At 43.1% G+C, this 15,286-nt stretch overlaps 1 protein-coding gene across 2 annotated transcripts; it reads right to left on the reverse strand.

The window, feature by feature from the left end:
* Window positions 1-1,389: 1,389 nt before the first annotated feature.
* Window positions 1,390-14,578, reverse strand: ENC1 (ectodermal-neural cortex 1). 2 transcript variants are annotated; one of them, XM_077171470.1, is made up of 3 exons: window positions 14,344-14,578; window positions 7,933-9,746; window positions 1,390-4,494 (listed from the first exon to the last, which is right to left on the reverse strand). In XM_077171470.1, the coding sequence occupies exon 2, from the start codon at window positions 9,732-9,734 to the stop codon at window positions 7,965-7,967; it is 1,770 nt and encodes a 589-aa protein (XP_077027585.1). In that variant the 5' UTR covers window positions 9,735-9,746; window positions 14,344-14,578; the 3' UTR covers window positions 1,390-4,494; window positions 7,933-7,964. The 2 variants fall into 2 exon arrangements, with proteins under 2 accessions (XP_077027585.1, XP_077027586.1); XM_077171471.1 differs by lacking the exon at window positions 14,344-14,578 and adding an exon at window positions 14,151-14,264.
* Window positions 14,579-15,286: the final 708 nt, after the last annotated feature.

A 15,286-nucleotide genomic window follows, 5' to 3' on the forward strand; every position in this document is an offset into this window, starting at 1 on the left:
GGCTGCTCAAAGGGCTCAAGGCTGTTTCCTGCCAGCTGGCCTCCATGCCAGATCATCCCCAGGCATATTCAATTTACTAGCATAAATAGGGCCTTTGAGACTTTCACAGGTCAGGGCTGATCACCCCAAGGATGCTTGATGAAGCTGTAGTCAATGCTAATGAGCTGATTTTTTTCTAATCATTCAAGGCATTTAGTTTCCGCACTTACTATGAATAAAGCAAATGCCTTGCAGATGTCTTGTGAAGATCATCAGTTGTTTAAAACTTAAATGTAATTATTTTTTTACACTCTCACCATAAATATCTGAACCTCCAGTATGAGAAAACTTCCCAGCAAAGGAGTTTGAATCCATGACCAGATAGAGTAAGTAACCCTAAAATGACATCAGCTGAATCACTCTACAGCAGTTTGTTCATGCCCAGTGCTGCTGTAAGCATCCCATGCCCCGGTGAAATCCAAATAAAGGAAACCAACCCAGGTTATTGTCCAGCAAAGAGCTTGCAATAATCACAGAAACTATTTTAACCTTACCTTGCTCTGTGGAAAGGCTGATTTCTTCTGTTATTCTTCATATTTAAAGATTCTCCAAGTGTCCTACTCCATCAGCCAAAACTGATGGCAAATATCTCAAACACAGCTTAAACAACCCATGCCAAAGCCAGAAAGTCACTTAATACTATGGCCCCAACTCTTTGGAGCAAAGAAAGACCACAAAGAAACCTGTGGCTTTTCACAGGGCAGCTGCAAGAGTTTTAAAAGAGGTAATTTAGAAGATGTCAGAAAACTTGCTATTTTATATCTGAACAGTTTTCAGCAACTCTTTCAGGTGAGACAGGTGCTAAGCCAATGTAGAAAATCAATAGCATTAAAAAGGTATTTAAGCAAACTAACAACCAAACAAAAATCCCACCCAAAACTAAGAATGTACACACAAAAATATAAGTAAGATGAAAAGTTCAAAGAGTCAAAGAGTTTGACTATGCATGTATATAAAACAATTGGAATGTTTTACGTGCAGCCAGGATTTTCTGACTTGAGAATAATTAGAAAGGATTCAAGATGCCTAATTCCACTTCCAAGTGGTATCAGGCACTAACTAAACTGTACTGCAAGCTCTAACGAACTTGCATTTCCTGTTCTTAAATGTTTTGAGGCTTTCTGAGTTTTAACTGCTGAACTTTGAGATAGAGATCATAGTAAGAGCAGCAGTAGAGAACAAAGGAAAGGAAAGCGCAGCTGAAGCAGAAGCTTAAACCAAAGCATTTAATTGCATGTTGCTGATGTGCTTCTTTTAAGAGGACATAAAAAAGGGCATTATAAAGGATTCAAAGCATTTAGTGGTGAGGAAAGAGGGGAGGAACAGACAACACTTCAAATAAACATTCCATGGAGAGGAAATATCTAATAATTTATTGACCTTCAGTTTCACATTGTGAAAAAAGTGAGTTTTACAAAATCTTAAGACATAGTAGCAAACAACATAGACAATTTTACTTCTTCACTTGCAGTTTGCTTTTAGCACATGAACCACATCTTCAATGGCCAGGAATAGGAACATTATTCTGTTCTAATCACTCTTACTCAGACAGATGTCAGACATATAGAAAAGGGGCTGCACAATTACACCAGAAGAGGAAGGCTGTCCTTTGTTACATGTTTCTACAGTAACCAGCCTGCAAAATAAGAGGAACCTTCCCATCTTATGCCAGGGTTTTTGTGTGCACTCTGCTGTGAACTGCTTCTATCTAAGTCTGGGGTGTTTCGTAGGGCTGAAATGGTCAAATAGTCAGCCAGGATTCCCACAACAACTCATAGAGCAAGATCCTCGTGTAGTCCCTGCGGAGCCGGATGCCCACCCTGACTTCAGTTTCCTTCAGCCTACACACAGGAATTAATTGAGGACTTGAAAGCAGACCACAAGTTTGGAAACAGCTGCAGAAAATTCATCCCACTTTTGGAAGCTGAATGGTGCTACAAAACAGATTTCATAAGCTAAACAGTCAGATGCAAGGCAGCTCCACCTCTGGACTCTGATCGGCTTGACAGAGAACACATATCTCAAAGCTACATGTCCTTATTCAAACACAGGGGCCCCTGGGGACCCAGTTCTTTACTTCCTGGTACCTTATGTAGTTGCTAGTGCCTGGGGAGAGGACATGCAAAATACAGGAAGTCTGATTTTATGACTCCCTTCACTCCTGAGAGTGATCCACAAGATGAAAGGCCAACAAAAATTCAAGGCTGTTTGCTTCAACATGGCAACCTGTGCAGGTACAGGGATATAGAAAGGAGACCTATCCTAATCTGTTTTCCTATTGCTAAAGGTTGTCTAAATGGGGGCAAGGGTAGAGAGGCTATAGGTTTAAATACTTTTTTAATCTACCACTTCAAGGAATCAGTTTCATCAGTGGAACTACAATTTTATCACATCTAGCTGGAACCCACCCTTTTAAAAACTGCAAATGACTGCTTATTAATCAATGTTCTCTCAGTATTCACAGAACTCCAAATACTTTATTTCTGAAATGTAAAGAATCTACTCCAAACAGCAAATCAAACATAAGGCAGCGCAGAGAAACTTCCAGTGACCAATGTAAACACTTTCAGATGACAAAACTTTCACAAATACAGCTACATCACTTTCACACAGAGAAAGGCAAGCATCACAAATGTGACTATTTTTGTTTTGCATGCACACATGCAGCTGTTTACTTATACCACAGCACACACCAACCATGTTACTGAATGTGCCGGTTTAAGTGGGCTCCAGAAACATTTAAGAAAAAACACAATACAATACAAGCTTCATTACAGGATCTGGCAAAGAAAGTACCTGTGAAACACAAGCTTCTGAAATTCCTAAGAAAAAGAGTAGCTTCATCTCTGTCCAAAGACCAGAATAATAAGAAACAATTTTATTTAAAAATCAAAGTTTGGTTTCTCAGGATTATCTGAGGCTTCTGAGCAACCAAGTGATTAAAGACACACCTGGATAACAAAAATAAAAAGCAGCAGAGTTTGAGGGCTTTTTTTTTTCTTTTTAAGATAAGAGGTTTGAAATTCATTTTCTATCCCCATAAGAATTTTTCTAGAGCACTTGGGTCTTTGACATCTGGCCACTCAGATGATCTGAAATCCAGATGGATGAGGCAATCCAGTCAGTGCAAAATTGCTGCTCTTTCTTCTTTTTTTTTTTTTTTTAAGACTTCATCATTAACCTATGTTGAGGTTTTCTTTTTTGTTTTTATTCTTGAATCACCATTCTCCACTCCTTCAGGACAATGTGGCTATATTGTAGGTAACCCTCCTCCAACCCAATAAATAAATAAATAAGTTTGGACAATGACTTCATCTGGGCTTGGTATCCAGAAGCTCTTCCACAGTATTTGCGTTGCAATCAGGAAGCTGCACAAAGCGAGTGTTGCAAGAGACTTTGGCTATTTCCAGGTTAGAAATTGAAAGGCATGACCAACAAATGAAATGTTGCAAGGACACCATCCACAAGACACACCACATGCAACCTGGGGAGCTGGTGGCCTGAGAAAGTGACCTCCATGGCTTCTTCCTTTAGTACACGTGTAACTTTAAATCCTGTCTTGTAATCCTTCCATTACCGACTGGGAAGCCACTCCTCCCTCCCACCTCCAACTGTTACCCAATAGTTTTCTTTCTTTGTGCAGCAGAGCAAGTCAGCAATCACAATATGTGCAAAACATACAATTCACACAAGCCCTTGCAACATGAAGACAATTGCAGGCATTGTTTCAGCATGCAAGCACTGAACAATAAATAACTATATCTACAACAAGTAACATAATAGGAAAGGGACAGACTGAATTATAAATACAGGGAAGAACAGGAACAATGAGCATTTTGGGGCTGTAATATTTGTTCCCCACTGTTGCAAAAACATTTCACCACTGGACTGGTCCTTATGAACAGAAGGTCACTTCCTGCACACAGGACAATGCAACACAGGGTGTAACAGATGCTGTGGGCACTGCCCACAGGCAAGCACACTCCAGTCAGCAGAGTTCAGCAGCAATGCTGCTGTATCTTCATTCACAGAGGCATCTTGCTGTTTCAGACCTGGCCTGCTGCCCCTGCAGCTGGCGCTGGCACTTCAAACCACCACAAAGAGAGGTGACAACCATTTCAAATTTCACATAAAAACAGTGGGGTCCATGGAAATCAAGTGATGTGTGGTGCACAGCTAAGAGACGTTCTGTCTCTGTTTTTTTCATCTTTGAAGGACTGATTAACATGGGCATTAATCCACAATTACTAGCACAAGGTTTGTCCATTCATATTTAAACCATGTGTTGAAGCACTGAAGACAGGGGTTTCTTCTCCCATTCCTTCATGTCTGGGTTGGATAATTTACAAGGTGCAGATGATTTTCTTCAAATGCAAGAAACGCTGAATGATTTTTCTTCATAAAAACTTCTCCAGATCTGAGGTTCCAATTATCTTCTTCAAATAAAGGAGTAAACTAAAAGCATGGGAAGAGGTGGAGGGAAAGGAGAAATTACTTAAAAGGTTTTGCTGCAACAATATACCATAAGGTTTTTTGTTAGATGTCAAAGAAAATCTAAAAGCTAGGCTTAGGATACAACCCAGCTAATGGGCTTCCCTGCCCACCTTAAACCTCAAGGTTCTTGTGCAATACCCAACCACTAATATATAAATGAGTTAAGAACATAATTATTTAGGGACAGATTCTGATGTTATTATTCTATTAACATTAGTCTGCAAACCTTCCTATTGACAGAAAAAAGACTGACTAATGTTTTGGGTATAAATTCAGTCACATGAAACCTAAATCAAAGTGCCCTGATACACTTTAAAGTGATAAGACTCTGTATCCTGCATACTTCCACATTTTTATGTTCCCCTAAAATCTTAAAAAATTTGTAGACTTGTTTTAAGCAAACAACCTTTTGTAACTTCTCTTTCATAAAAGAACACATGAACTCTCAGTGAAGAGTTTTTTCTATACCTCAGCCAAAACCAAGCTGGTTGGAGCAAAGCAGAAGGGAAGCTGAAAGTGTCTTGCCCCAATACCTCTGTTCACCTTAACAAATTCTGAATTTAATTTACTCATAACAGAGAGGGCCATAGAATTCCCTTACTTAAAATACATCTACTTTTAATTTTAGCAGAATTCTGCCTAATTTCTTTTTAAACAGCAGTATACCATCCACCAATAAATCCATTCTAGAGTCCTTTATAAAATCAATTATTTGATAAGAAACTCAGCCTTTGGATGCTGAGATTGTGCTTTGCTTTTTCACTCTGAAGCTGTATCAAAATTCCAGCTTCCAAACCATCATCAGTTCATCACAATATTTCTGACAGCACTGCTACAATTTTAGAAGGCAAATCTTACTTCATTACAATGTAAATGAGCTCTAGTGCACTCACAGATCCTTTGAACACACCACATCTCTCTCAGGCTGTGATGTCTAAGAACAACAGAGAACATTCACAGGAAACAACCCAGCCTCCATAACAGTCCATAGTGTTTCTGCAAGTGTGAGCTTTTTTTTTTATGTCTAAAAAAAGGGTCCACTCAGTGTTGATGAGTCTTTTCTAGGCATTCTTCAGTATAGCACAACACTCTTCCCATCAAAACAGACTATCAACACGGAAGTCAAAACAATGTTTCTTGTCATGGGATGAACTTAAAAAAAAGCTATAAATAATTCCAAAACAGAGGGGAAAAAACCCAATCCAAAACTCCCAAGTTTGAGGAACAAGACAAAGCAGACTGATGTCTTCCTGAAAACTGTCAGACTGGGGCCACACAGCACCATGAAAACAGAGTAATCACAAGTAATTTCCTTTTTGGCCCTCCCACCCACTGACAAAGCAGCAGGAGTCAGAAGAAAAAAAAAAACAACCTACTTACTGGATGAGCACACAGCACTGGAGAGATTTCAGTCTACAGCTACATTCAGTTATCTTGTGTGCTAGCTAAGCCAGATATCTTGTGTGTTAGTGAAGATAAAATAATGGCTTTTAACAAGATACTGCAGAGTAAAGGAAAGCTTTTTGCACCGTTATATTCAGAGAACTCTTTTTCAAAATAAAACACTCCCTCATGCACTGTAAACTCCAGAACAATTAAGTGAGACTCAGAAGAGTAAGTCAATATTTTTCTTGGCACAGACCTGAGTCCGGGCATTCAATACTGCTGTTCTGATAACACTGAGAACTGCATAAAGTCAGTAATAATACAAATTAACTGAAGATATCGAGATGTAGTTCCCAGCTAGGGAGGAAGCTGACACACAGAAATGAGGACTTCCATTTGCTTTTGGGGGGCAATTACAGTCAATGACCAGGACCTGGTAAGTCTCTAGAGTTTAATCTGCTTTCCGAAGAAAAGTCTGGAAAAACAAAGTGGGGAGAGGGTAGAGGGCAGAGTGTTTTCAAGGCAAACAATCACCTGAGAGCAGAGCATCATGGCACAACACTGCCCAATTTCACAGTAGATTTCAAAGCTGAGCCGCTGCTTTGCATGGGCCCAACCTTGTATTCTTTACTCAATCAGAAGTGCCAGTCAACTGAAAGACAACTACAAGAGTAACTGTCTGCCCTATCTACACTGCTTCAAAGTCCTTTGGGGTTTGCATTTACTGCAAGAGTCAGGCAAATATCTACTGCTGCAAAAAACACCAGAAAACCTTCCCAATGATCTGTCCCAAACAGAAGAACCTAGAAAAGTCTTTACACACTTCTTCCTATATTCTGGAGAACCTCTTCAGTCTGAACTTTTCAGTAACCCAGAGGCACATGAATAGCTTGTTTAATTACTGCAACTGTATTTTTTTGCCTTTTTCTTATAACCTGCCTGTCTTCATGGGTACAATATACACTGCTCATATGCAAAAAGAAATTACCATTCACAGGGCATTGATTATTTAGGATCAAGGACATCACTATTTTTATCAGTTATAGTTACTGGCAGTAACTGATTTTGTACTAAAGCCACAAGGAGGAAATGGGGAATAAAAGCAACACAACACAAATGGGAGTCTACCAGGTTTGTTGCAAAAGACACAGATTTATAGCAAAAATCTTCTCCCCTCCACCCAAAAATAAGAAATGCACAACAACCCATCCAGCAAGACCAAATTCAGACTTGCTTGTGAGAAGATACAATGCTGAAGTTGCATCTGGTAAGAACCTGGCCCATTATGTATAATTAAATTGTTTTGGAACAGTGTGTGCTATAGACTAGTAATTATTTCAGGCTGCAATATTAATTACATATCTTCCTGACACTATACCTAGTTCAACATATATAAGCATAAGTATTTTGAAAAGTCTGTATTTTAAAGTGTTACAATGGAGAAAATGCAACCTTAGTCCATGAAGATGCAACCATGCTGTCTAGCTGAGATTGAAAATTAGGCCTGAACTCCCTGTAAAACACCTATCATAAGACAGCAACTTTCTCTGAAGGCTGTCTGCATGAAAAGTCAAGTGAATTCACTATGAGGCTTCAGATCAGAATTTACTGTATCTTTTTTGGGATGCAGAGTGACCTAGTCTCAGTCATCAGACAAACTGCAGTGGAACCTTTGTTTAGCATGCATTTAGTACTTAAGAGCCAGAGTCAACTTTAAAAATATTATCTGCATTTCCACAGAAGATGAAAATGTTATTTTTGCTCAGTCATTTACATCTAAATCATAGAGGAAAAGGCCTTGTAAAGGCTGGTGCACGATATGTGGCAAACTAACTTCCAGGATCTGGTGTTGTCACAGATGTGGTGCCTGGCTTTCAAAGGCCCATGAACATATGTGTCTCAGGTGATCCAGATGTAAAACTGCATCAAACATACTCACCCCTCCTCAGAGCTGCTGCTCCAATGCTTTTGAAAAGCATTATTACAGTGAAATTCAAAGGTGTTATTTCTTACCTGATAACTTGTAATTGCCAACAAATACACAATTAGGAGGGGAGGTGCTTCCATGTGCTGACAAATGCCGTGGGAATTAATGAATAGGGCACAGTTGTTATGCTGTTCCATGCATCTAAGGTGGGATCGTAGCAGTCCAATGTCTTGCACCTCTGAATGCCAAAGTAGCCTCCAACCACATACAATTTGTTTCCAGATGCCACTGCATGGCAGCTCATTCGCTTTGCTGTCACATCTCCCACCTTAGTCCACTGGTATGCCTCACTATTGAATTTATAAGCAGAGCATGCAGAGAATTCAGTATCTCCACCCATAATAAAAATCTGGTTTCCCAGAACAGCTGCAGCCGTGTAGCGCCAGGGCTGGGGGCAGGTGGCTGGTACAGTCCATCTGTTTTCACACTGATCATAGCACTGGACTTTGGGCAGCTTGTCATGGCTAACACTGGTACCACCGAAAGCAAATAGCTTCAGCTTCGCACTGACTACAGCTGCATTGCTTACTCCCTCTCGCAGTGGGGCAACCATGGTCCATTTGTTGGTCACGGGGTCATACTGTTCTACTTGCTTCAGGGATACTGAAGGGGAAGCTGGAAGGCAACCAGTTGCTGCAGTGTGCCCCCCTACTACATACAAACAGTGCTTAAGTTCAGCAGAGCCATGGCCAAACCTAGCCACCAGCATGGGAGCAGCCTTCGACCACTCCTCATGAAGGGTGTCATACACCCACACGTCTTTGGAGACCCCATTTTCTGATCCTCGTCCCCCAGTGATATACACCTTGCAGCCTATGGCACAAGCACTGAACTCTTTCCGTGGGCTTGGAATGTCAGCCTTTGGAATGATCTCCTTTGCCTTTTGATCCACCAAATACAGCTTGTCACACATAAAGGTTTGGCCACCCAAAAGAAAAAGTGAATGGCCAGTTTTTCGGGGTCTGGCACACAAGCTGGTGACCACTCCATCATTCTGTAAGATCTTCAACTTGCATCTTATTGATTCTTCTACAATCTCCTTGCTTTTCCTTTGCTTGGTGATAAGTTCTTCCATGGCCACGTTCTCCATAAGGTATATGGCTGGCAGGAGGGCCAGTCTCACTGTCTGCAGTAGCTCTGGCAGGTAACAGTGACGCTTACTCAGGTCATAGTTGACCCAGTTAATAGCTGATTCATATACCAGCCTTTCATCTTCAGTTTCTAATTCTTCACTGGAAAGGAGCTGCACTACCATGTCTTTTGGCAGCTGGAGGAAGTCTTCGCTTTTACTGATACTCTGGAAGTTGCTAAGGCACATCCTCCAAGAGAGCTCATACAGCTTGGTACACTGATGAGCATCTGACAGCAGCAGCATACCAAGACAGTTGGTGGGATGAAGGTTTTTCTCCAGAAACTCTGCACAAGCATCCCGAATGTCCTGAAACTCCAGCATGTCACCAGCCTCCAGCAGTGACTCTGCATTTTCCTCATTGATGATAACTCTGGAGGAATATGCATAGTCCAGAAGAAGCTCCAGGACTTCTGGGTGAATAGAATTGTGAAAGTTGACTTCACTGTCCTGGCTCTCTTTCAGTCCTCCACTGAACATTGCTTCAAAATAGCGGCTACAAGCAGCTAGAACTGCCCTGTGGCAGGGGAATGACCTGTTTCCAGCATGGAGAAGTACATCTGTAAAGAGACGCTGCTGACGCAGAAGGTTTAGGTGAGTAAGGACACTATCAGCATAGGATGACTTGTGGAACAAGTATATGTTTATGGAGCCAGTACTGGCCCTGGACTTGCGATTTTCATGCATGCTGACTGACATTTTCTTTCACACCTATAAGCAAAGAAAAAATTTAAAATAAATAAAAGTCAAAACCATTTTTAGTTTTACATATCAAAAAAAGTGTGTATTATTCACTACAGGATGGGGAAGAAAAAGACTTAATTTACAACTGAGTGGACAGAGAATTACATCTCCCTTTGGCATGCATTTATTTTTTTGTAAGCTGAGATTCATAAATGACATACTCTAAATTTGTTGCCCAAGAGCAGGTTTATCTTGGGAAACCTGATCTCCAACTTTCATAGCAATACAGTAAGCAAGTAAGTTGGAGAAAGAAAATGAACCTGGACTGATTTTCTCACCCTTCCCCAACCTAGACCAGCTGATTCATTACATACATACACATGCACACGCTTGAAACATTCTCCTGTACTGAATCATAGCAGGAAGAGCTACCAGACAGAATACCTAAGGAATGTCAAAAGCTGCATAGAGAACAAAAACCTACTAATCCCATTAGGAAGCTTCCCTTTGGTATAGTGATTCCATATGTAACAACACAAAATGAAAAAAAAAACCCCACAAACTTTACAATAAAACCCTGGTATCATACATTTAGACTTGTGTAACTGTAAAAAAAATAAGATTAGTAAAATCTACAGATTCCACCTTTATTTCATAGAATTCAGTGTCTGTTTGTTATAGTGATTTAGCATATACATAGGCAGTGTCGCAGAAAAACATGTTTTGACCACCAGCTGAAGTCACTGAGACACTGCCTCTGAAGTCACCTGGAGCATCAGGTCCTCAGAGCTTAAGCCATTGTTCATTCTGAACTACTGAAGAGGCATAAAACTATCCTATCCTGCCCTATTCCTAACAAACAAAACCCTACTCAGATCTGTTTAGAAGTGAACGTTACTGTTACATGCCATGATGTGCAGGCCTATGTATAATTACAGCAAGTCTCCAGATTTAACTAAGAGTCAAGTCAGAATAGTATGGAGTATAGGGTAAGGGAGGAATATTGACAGCGATATAAAGCTAATGGCCAGAAAGCCACAGTGCAAATAGTAGGAGATGAAGCATAAAGAACTCAGGGCAAGCTGTGGCTGTGACTGGTACTGAAATATCTCACTTCTCTCTCTTCAAACTGCAGAAAAACCTCAGCAAAAGCCAAGAACCAAACTTGACTAATTACTAAGCTATTTGCATGTCCAGAGTACCTTTTACTGCACTTTCAAATAAGGAACTGGCCAAAAGATCTACCTGGAAAGCATGCAACGTCCTAAGTCAGAGCACCCGGGGCCACTTGTGAAGGTTTTTAATGTGGATATACTTTGCTCTCACACAGGCATTTTCATATATTTGAGCATCTTTAAGCAGCACTAAATTTGCAGGATTCCATTCCCACACTTCATCCTTCAAGATAATACATGAGCTTTACAAGCCTCAAAACCAGCATTTTTAATAGATGTATTTTTCTTGATTCATATGACCAGAAATATTGAGAAACTCAAAACCACACATTTAATTTGAACAGCAGACTCCATTTCAGAACAAGTAATCTGTGTATATGGAACATGCAACACCTGCAGTCTAACTGCAGCACAGCCAGTACATCCTCCACACTCTCTGTGCTAATATAATTGATTCACCATATTGAACAACAGCAAGTCTGAGTTACACCTTTCCCTTCAGTAAAAAAAAAAGCCCTTAAACCCAACTTAAAATAAAGAATAGAGAGACACCTTACTGTAAAACTACCATAGTCCACTTCCATTAATAGGAAACACAATTTGCCCCATGAAATTTAACTGGGATTGAAAACAGCAAGCAACACTACCCAATATATGGTGCACAATCCAAAGTCCTCCAAAACAGAGAGGAGTCCTACACATCAGAGCTACAAGGCAGAGTATCTGTCTCACTCTACCTAAGCAAAAGCTTAGTAAGGGATCATACCAGTGCTCCCTAGGCCAACCTATTAAATGAACTAAGCACAGAACAACTTAAGTCAGCTGGTATGTCTTCAAAACACAAACTCTTTTACAAGGAAAATTATATGACCTTTAATGAAGTTGTATTGTCTGGCAAAAAAATACCCTGATGTCATTCGAGGATCTTGACCACTAATCTCAGACTAAAATAACCCACTTAACCTATAGCCAAAAATAAGATACTGACCATTTACAAGTTGAAATCTCCTGGAACTGAAGGATTACAGAAAGGTCAAGGCCTGGAATACTAGTATACAAGCAGTTTGATTACACAAATAAGAAGCTGAACACTTTACTGTCAAATTTTTCAAACTTTTCCAGGCACTTTACTGTCTTAAATGCTGTTATGATGCAAGGCACAGTATTCACTGGATCTCTACAGGTAGGTTTTCCTCACACTGAGGACTTACTCTTTGAAGGTTCCTCACCAGGGAGCAGGGTAGGAGCTAAACACTCCACTGATCAGAGACAACAGAACAACCAGTATGTGAACATGCTCACTGCCCCCCACACTCCATTCCAGTTAGCTGAATGTGAGTGTAGACATCACAGTCTAGGCATGTCAGGATCTCTATGAACACACAGGTTCTCTTCTTTGCCCCCACATATTGAGGGAATTCAGAGTTTACTGAAAACTTTCTTTCGTCATGCACACAGGGTTCAGGAATAGGGCAGGTAAAGTTCATATCAGAGGCTGCAGATGCAGGGATTTAGATCTTTCACCAGGCTCTGTACTCCCATGAGCAACGCGTGTTCAGCACCATTCAGAATGAGCCCATAACCACAACAAAATAGAGGCAAACATAAAAAAACCACCCTGCAGTTATGCATACCGTGCAGGCTAGTGAACTACAGACCACATGCAGAGGGGAGGAACAGATAACTGTCTGTTACCCAAAGCCCACCCACAGCCATGGAAACAAATACCACTGTAAAAAAAAAAAAAAAAAATCAATAATTTGTATAAAAACCCCTCCCAAACAGCTACTGAATAAGGCACTCAGCATTTCACCCTACTATAACAGAAGCCTTGGTCTCTTGGTGAGAAGTAGATTTCACATATGCTGGTCTTGAACTATTCCTGTAAGATTGCTTTTATCATCACAATGTCATCTATTGAGAGGAATTCAAAATATGCCAATTCACAATTAAGATAAGCTAACATATTTCCCCAAACAGAACAAAGATATATATCTATACACATCTTTTTCCTCCAGTGTGGTGCTGAGATGCATTTGCACACAGACTAGCTGAACAAACACCCTTAGAAGCAAGTACCATCATTCACTAACAGGCAGTGTTTCTGTAAATTAGGTCAATCCAAAATCTTGGAAGAATACTAACATGCAAAAATGACATCTCCAATTTCTCTGCTTAGTGTTGGAAATTATGCAAGCCTCAAATACTTCAGCAGAGGTAATTTACTGTCAGTGATCAAGTGTTCATCTTGAATAATATTAGACAATTCCCTTCAGGCATTTCTTTCCTTAGAAATAGTACTTGTATGTAAAAGACAAGAAGTGGTCAGTAAATTACAGATATAGATTTTATCTAGGAACAGAGGTTGAACAAATACTTTGATTTATAATTACACTTCAACAGGCTACTTGTCACAGCATCCCAGTAGTAAACACTACTTTAAGACTAAACAACAGGCTCCTTGTCCTACTTAACAGTTCTATAGCATGCAGATCTCAGCCTAAATCAAAAGAAAAATTAAGTATTTTCAAATAACTGATACATCCCTGATGCACGCTTATTTAAATATGACTGTGTAATTACACAGTGGTGGTTGCGTTTTTCTTTAGAATCAGTGAAACAACTGAAAGAGAGGAAATCTGCTAATCATCCCATCGATGTAACTAACACCGCTTTCCATTGCTAAATCTGCACCGATGCTATCAGTGTGGCAGAGGCAAACCGTGACACTGCCTCAAGTCTTCAAACTCAGTGGCTGCCTAGGACCTGCAGCGAGACAGAAAGCAGAACACGCTGGTCCTGCTAGGAATGCACTACAGCTCACCACATGCAAACAAAGAAACGCAACTCTAAATTCCCCTCAGTTCGCCCCATCAAAACGCCTAAATAACTCCTTCTCTGAGAATAAACTCAAAGAGCTTCTTCCCAGACTGATATAAAAACCAGTGCGAGAAGCTAAAATGCATTTAGTTTGTTTTATAGAGCAACAACCACGTGCAAAAGTTTCTGTACCGGCGCAGGGAGAGCAGCGCCGCAGCCAGCTCAGGGAGCAGCGAGGCGCTGGCTCATTCCCTGCCCTGCCTCACGCCCGCTGAGGGAGGGATGCTCGGGACCGCTCGGGGCCCCAAGCAGGAAGCCGAAGCCCAACAGGGAGGCTAGCAGCCTCCGTAACAGGAGCCCACGCTTTCCGACGGCAGCCAAGTACAGGAGATAGCAAACCACCGCGAACGTCTACCCACCAGTGCCCCGCTGGTACCTGGCGTTCCGGACAGGGCGGAGGAGGGCCAGCCGGCGCCTGTGCCGGGGACCAACAAGGCAGCCCGGCTCCAGCCGGAGAAGCACCGCCGGCAGCGCGGCGGCAGCTCTGCCCCCCAGCTCTGCCCCCCAGCTCTGCCCCCCCGCCTCCCCTCCGTGCCGGGCGCTGCTCCGGGCCGGCGGCACCAACTTACAGCAGCGGCTCCCGGGCGAGCGCGGAGGTCCCTGGGCGACGCAGCGCCGCGCATGGGAGAGGAGCTGGGCTGTGCCGGTCCGGCGGTGCCGCGGAGACGCGGCGGGCGAGCAGCAGCGCCGGGCGGAGCTGGTGCCGCTGGCGGGAGGCGGGTCGCGGAAGGAGGGCGGGAGGTAGGGAAGAGGGACGGCAGAAAGGGAAAGAGCGGCTCCAGCTACTGCTGGCACACCGACCGCAGCTCTGTCCCGGCGGCGGCGCGGAGAAGGGGTATATGGGCTGGGAGGGCGGGGGCAGGCTTTATGCAAAGCCTGTGAGTGACAGGCAGGGGCGGGACGGCAGGACGAGGGCAGCGCGCTCGCAGTTGCTGTCCCGGGCAGCGGCACGGAAGGTGCCGCGGGCGTCTCGTGTCGCCGCGAACGACGCTGCAGGATGGCCTCTGCTTCCTGCCTTGCCCACCCTGCCTCGCACCCCACCGGGGCGGCGTGGGGGCCCCGCGGGGCCGGGCGGAGCAGCCACTCGCTGTCGGAGCTCCTGCTCCGGGTGTACAAGGGGTGCGCCCCGCCGCGCAAACACCGAAAAAGCTGCGCGGGCTGGGGAGAGCCGCGCGGCCGGGAGGGGTGCCGGTCCTCGTGGCATGTCCCGTCGGGTGGCGAAGACCGAGCAGGGCAGACGGTGGGAAGCTCCTCCTCGGCGCCCCGGGAGCGGCCGGGAGGGCGCGGAGGACCCCGGGCACCACCGGCTCCGAGCCCGCCGCCGGGCGCTGCTCCTCCCGCGGGGCGGTGCCGCGGAGGTACCGCGGGCCGTGCGCGCTTGGGAGCCCTTCGCAGAGCTGCCCTTTCATAGCTGCCCAGTGGAGTGCTCCCGCAGCACAAAGGGAAGCCTGGCTTTAATTATTTCCCAGTTAACAAAGTATGTGAAAAACGCATTTGTGCAAAAGGCCGATT

The sequence above is a fragment of the Agelaius phoeniceus genome, chromosome Z (genome assembly GCF_051311805.1).
Source record: "Agelaius phoeniceus isolate bAgePho1 chromosome Z, bAgePho1.hap1, whole genome shotgun sequence".
NCBI lineage: Eukaryota > Metazoa > Chordata > Aves > Passeriformes > Icteridae > Agelaius > Agelaius phoeniceus.

Coding starts and splice junctions, on each gene's coding strand:
- ENC1 (XM_077171470.1), bottom strand. CDS start 9,734: ATGTCAGTCAGCATGCATGAAAATCGCAAGTCCAGGGCCAGTACTGGC.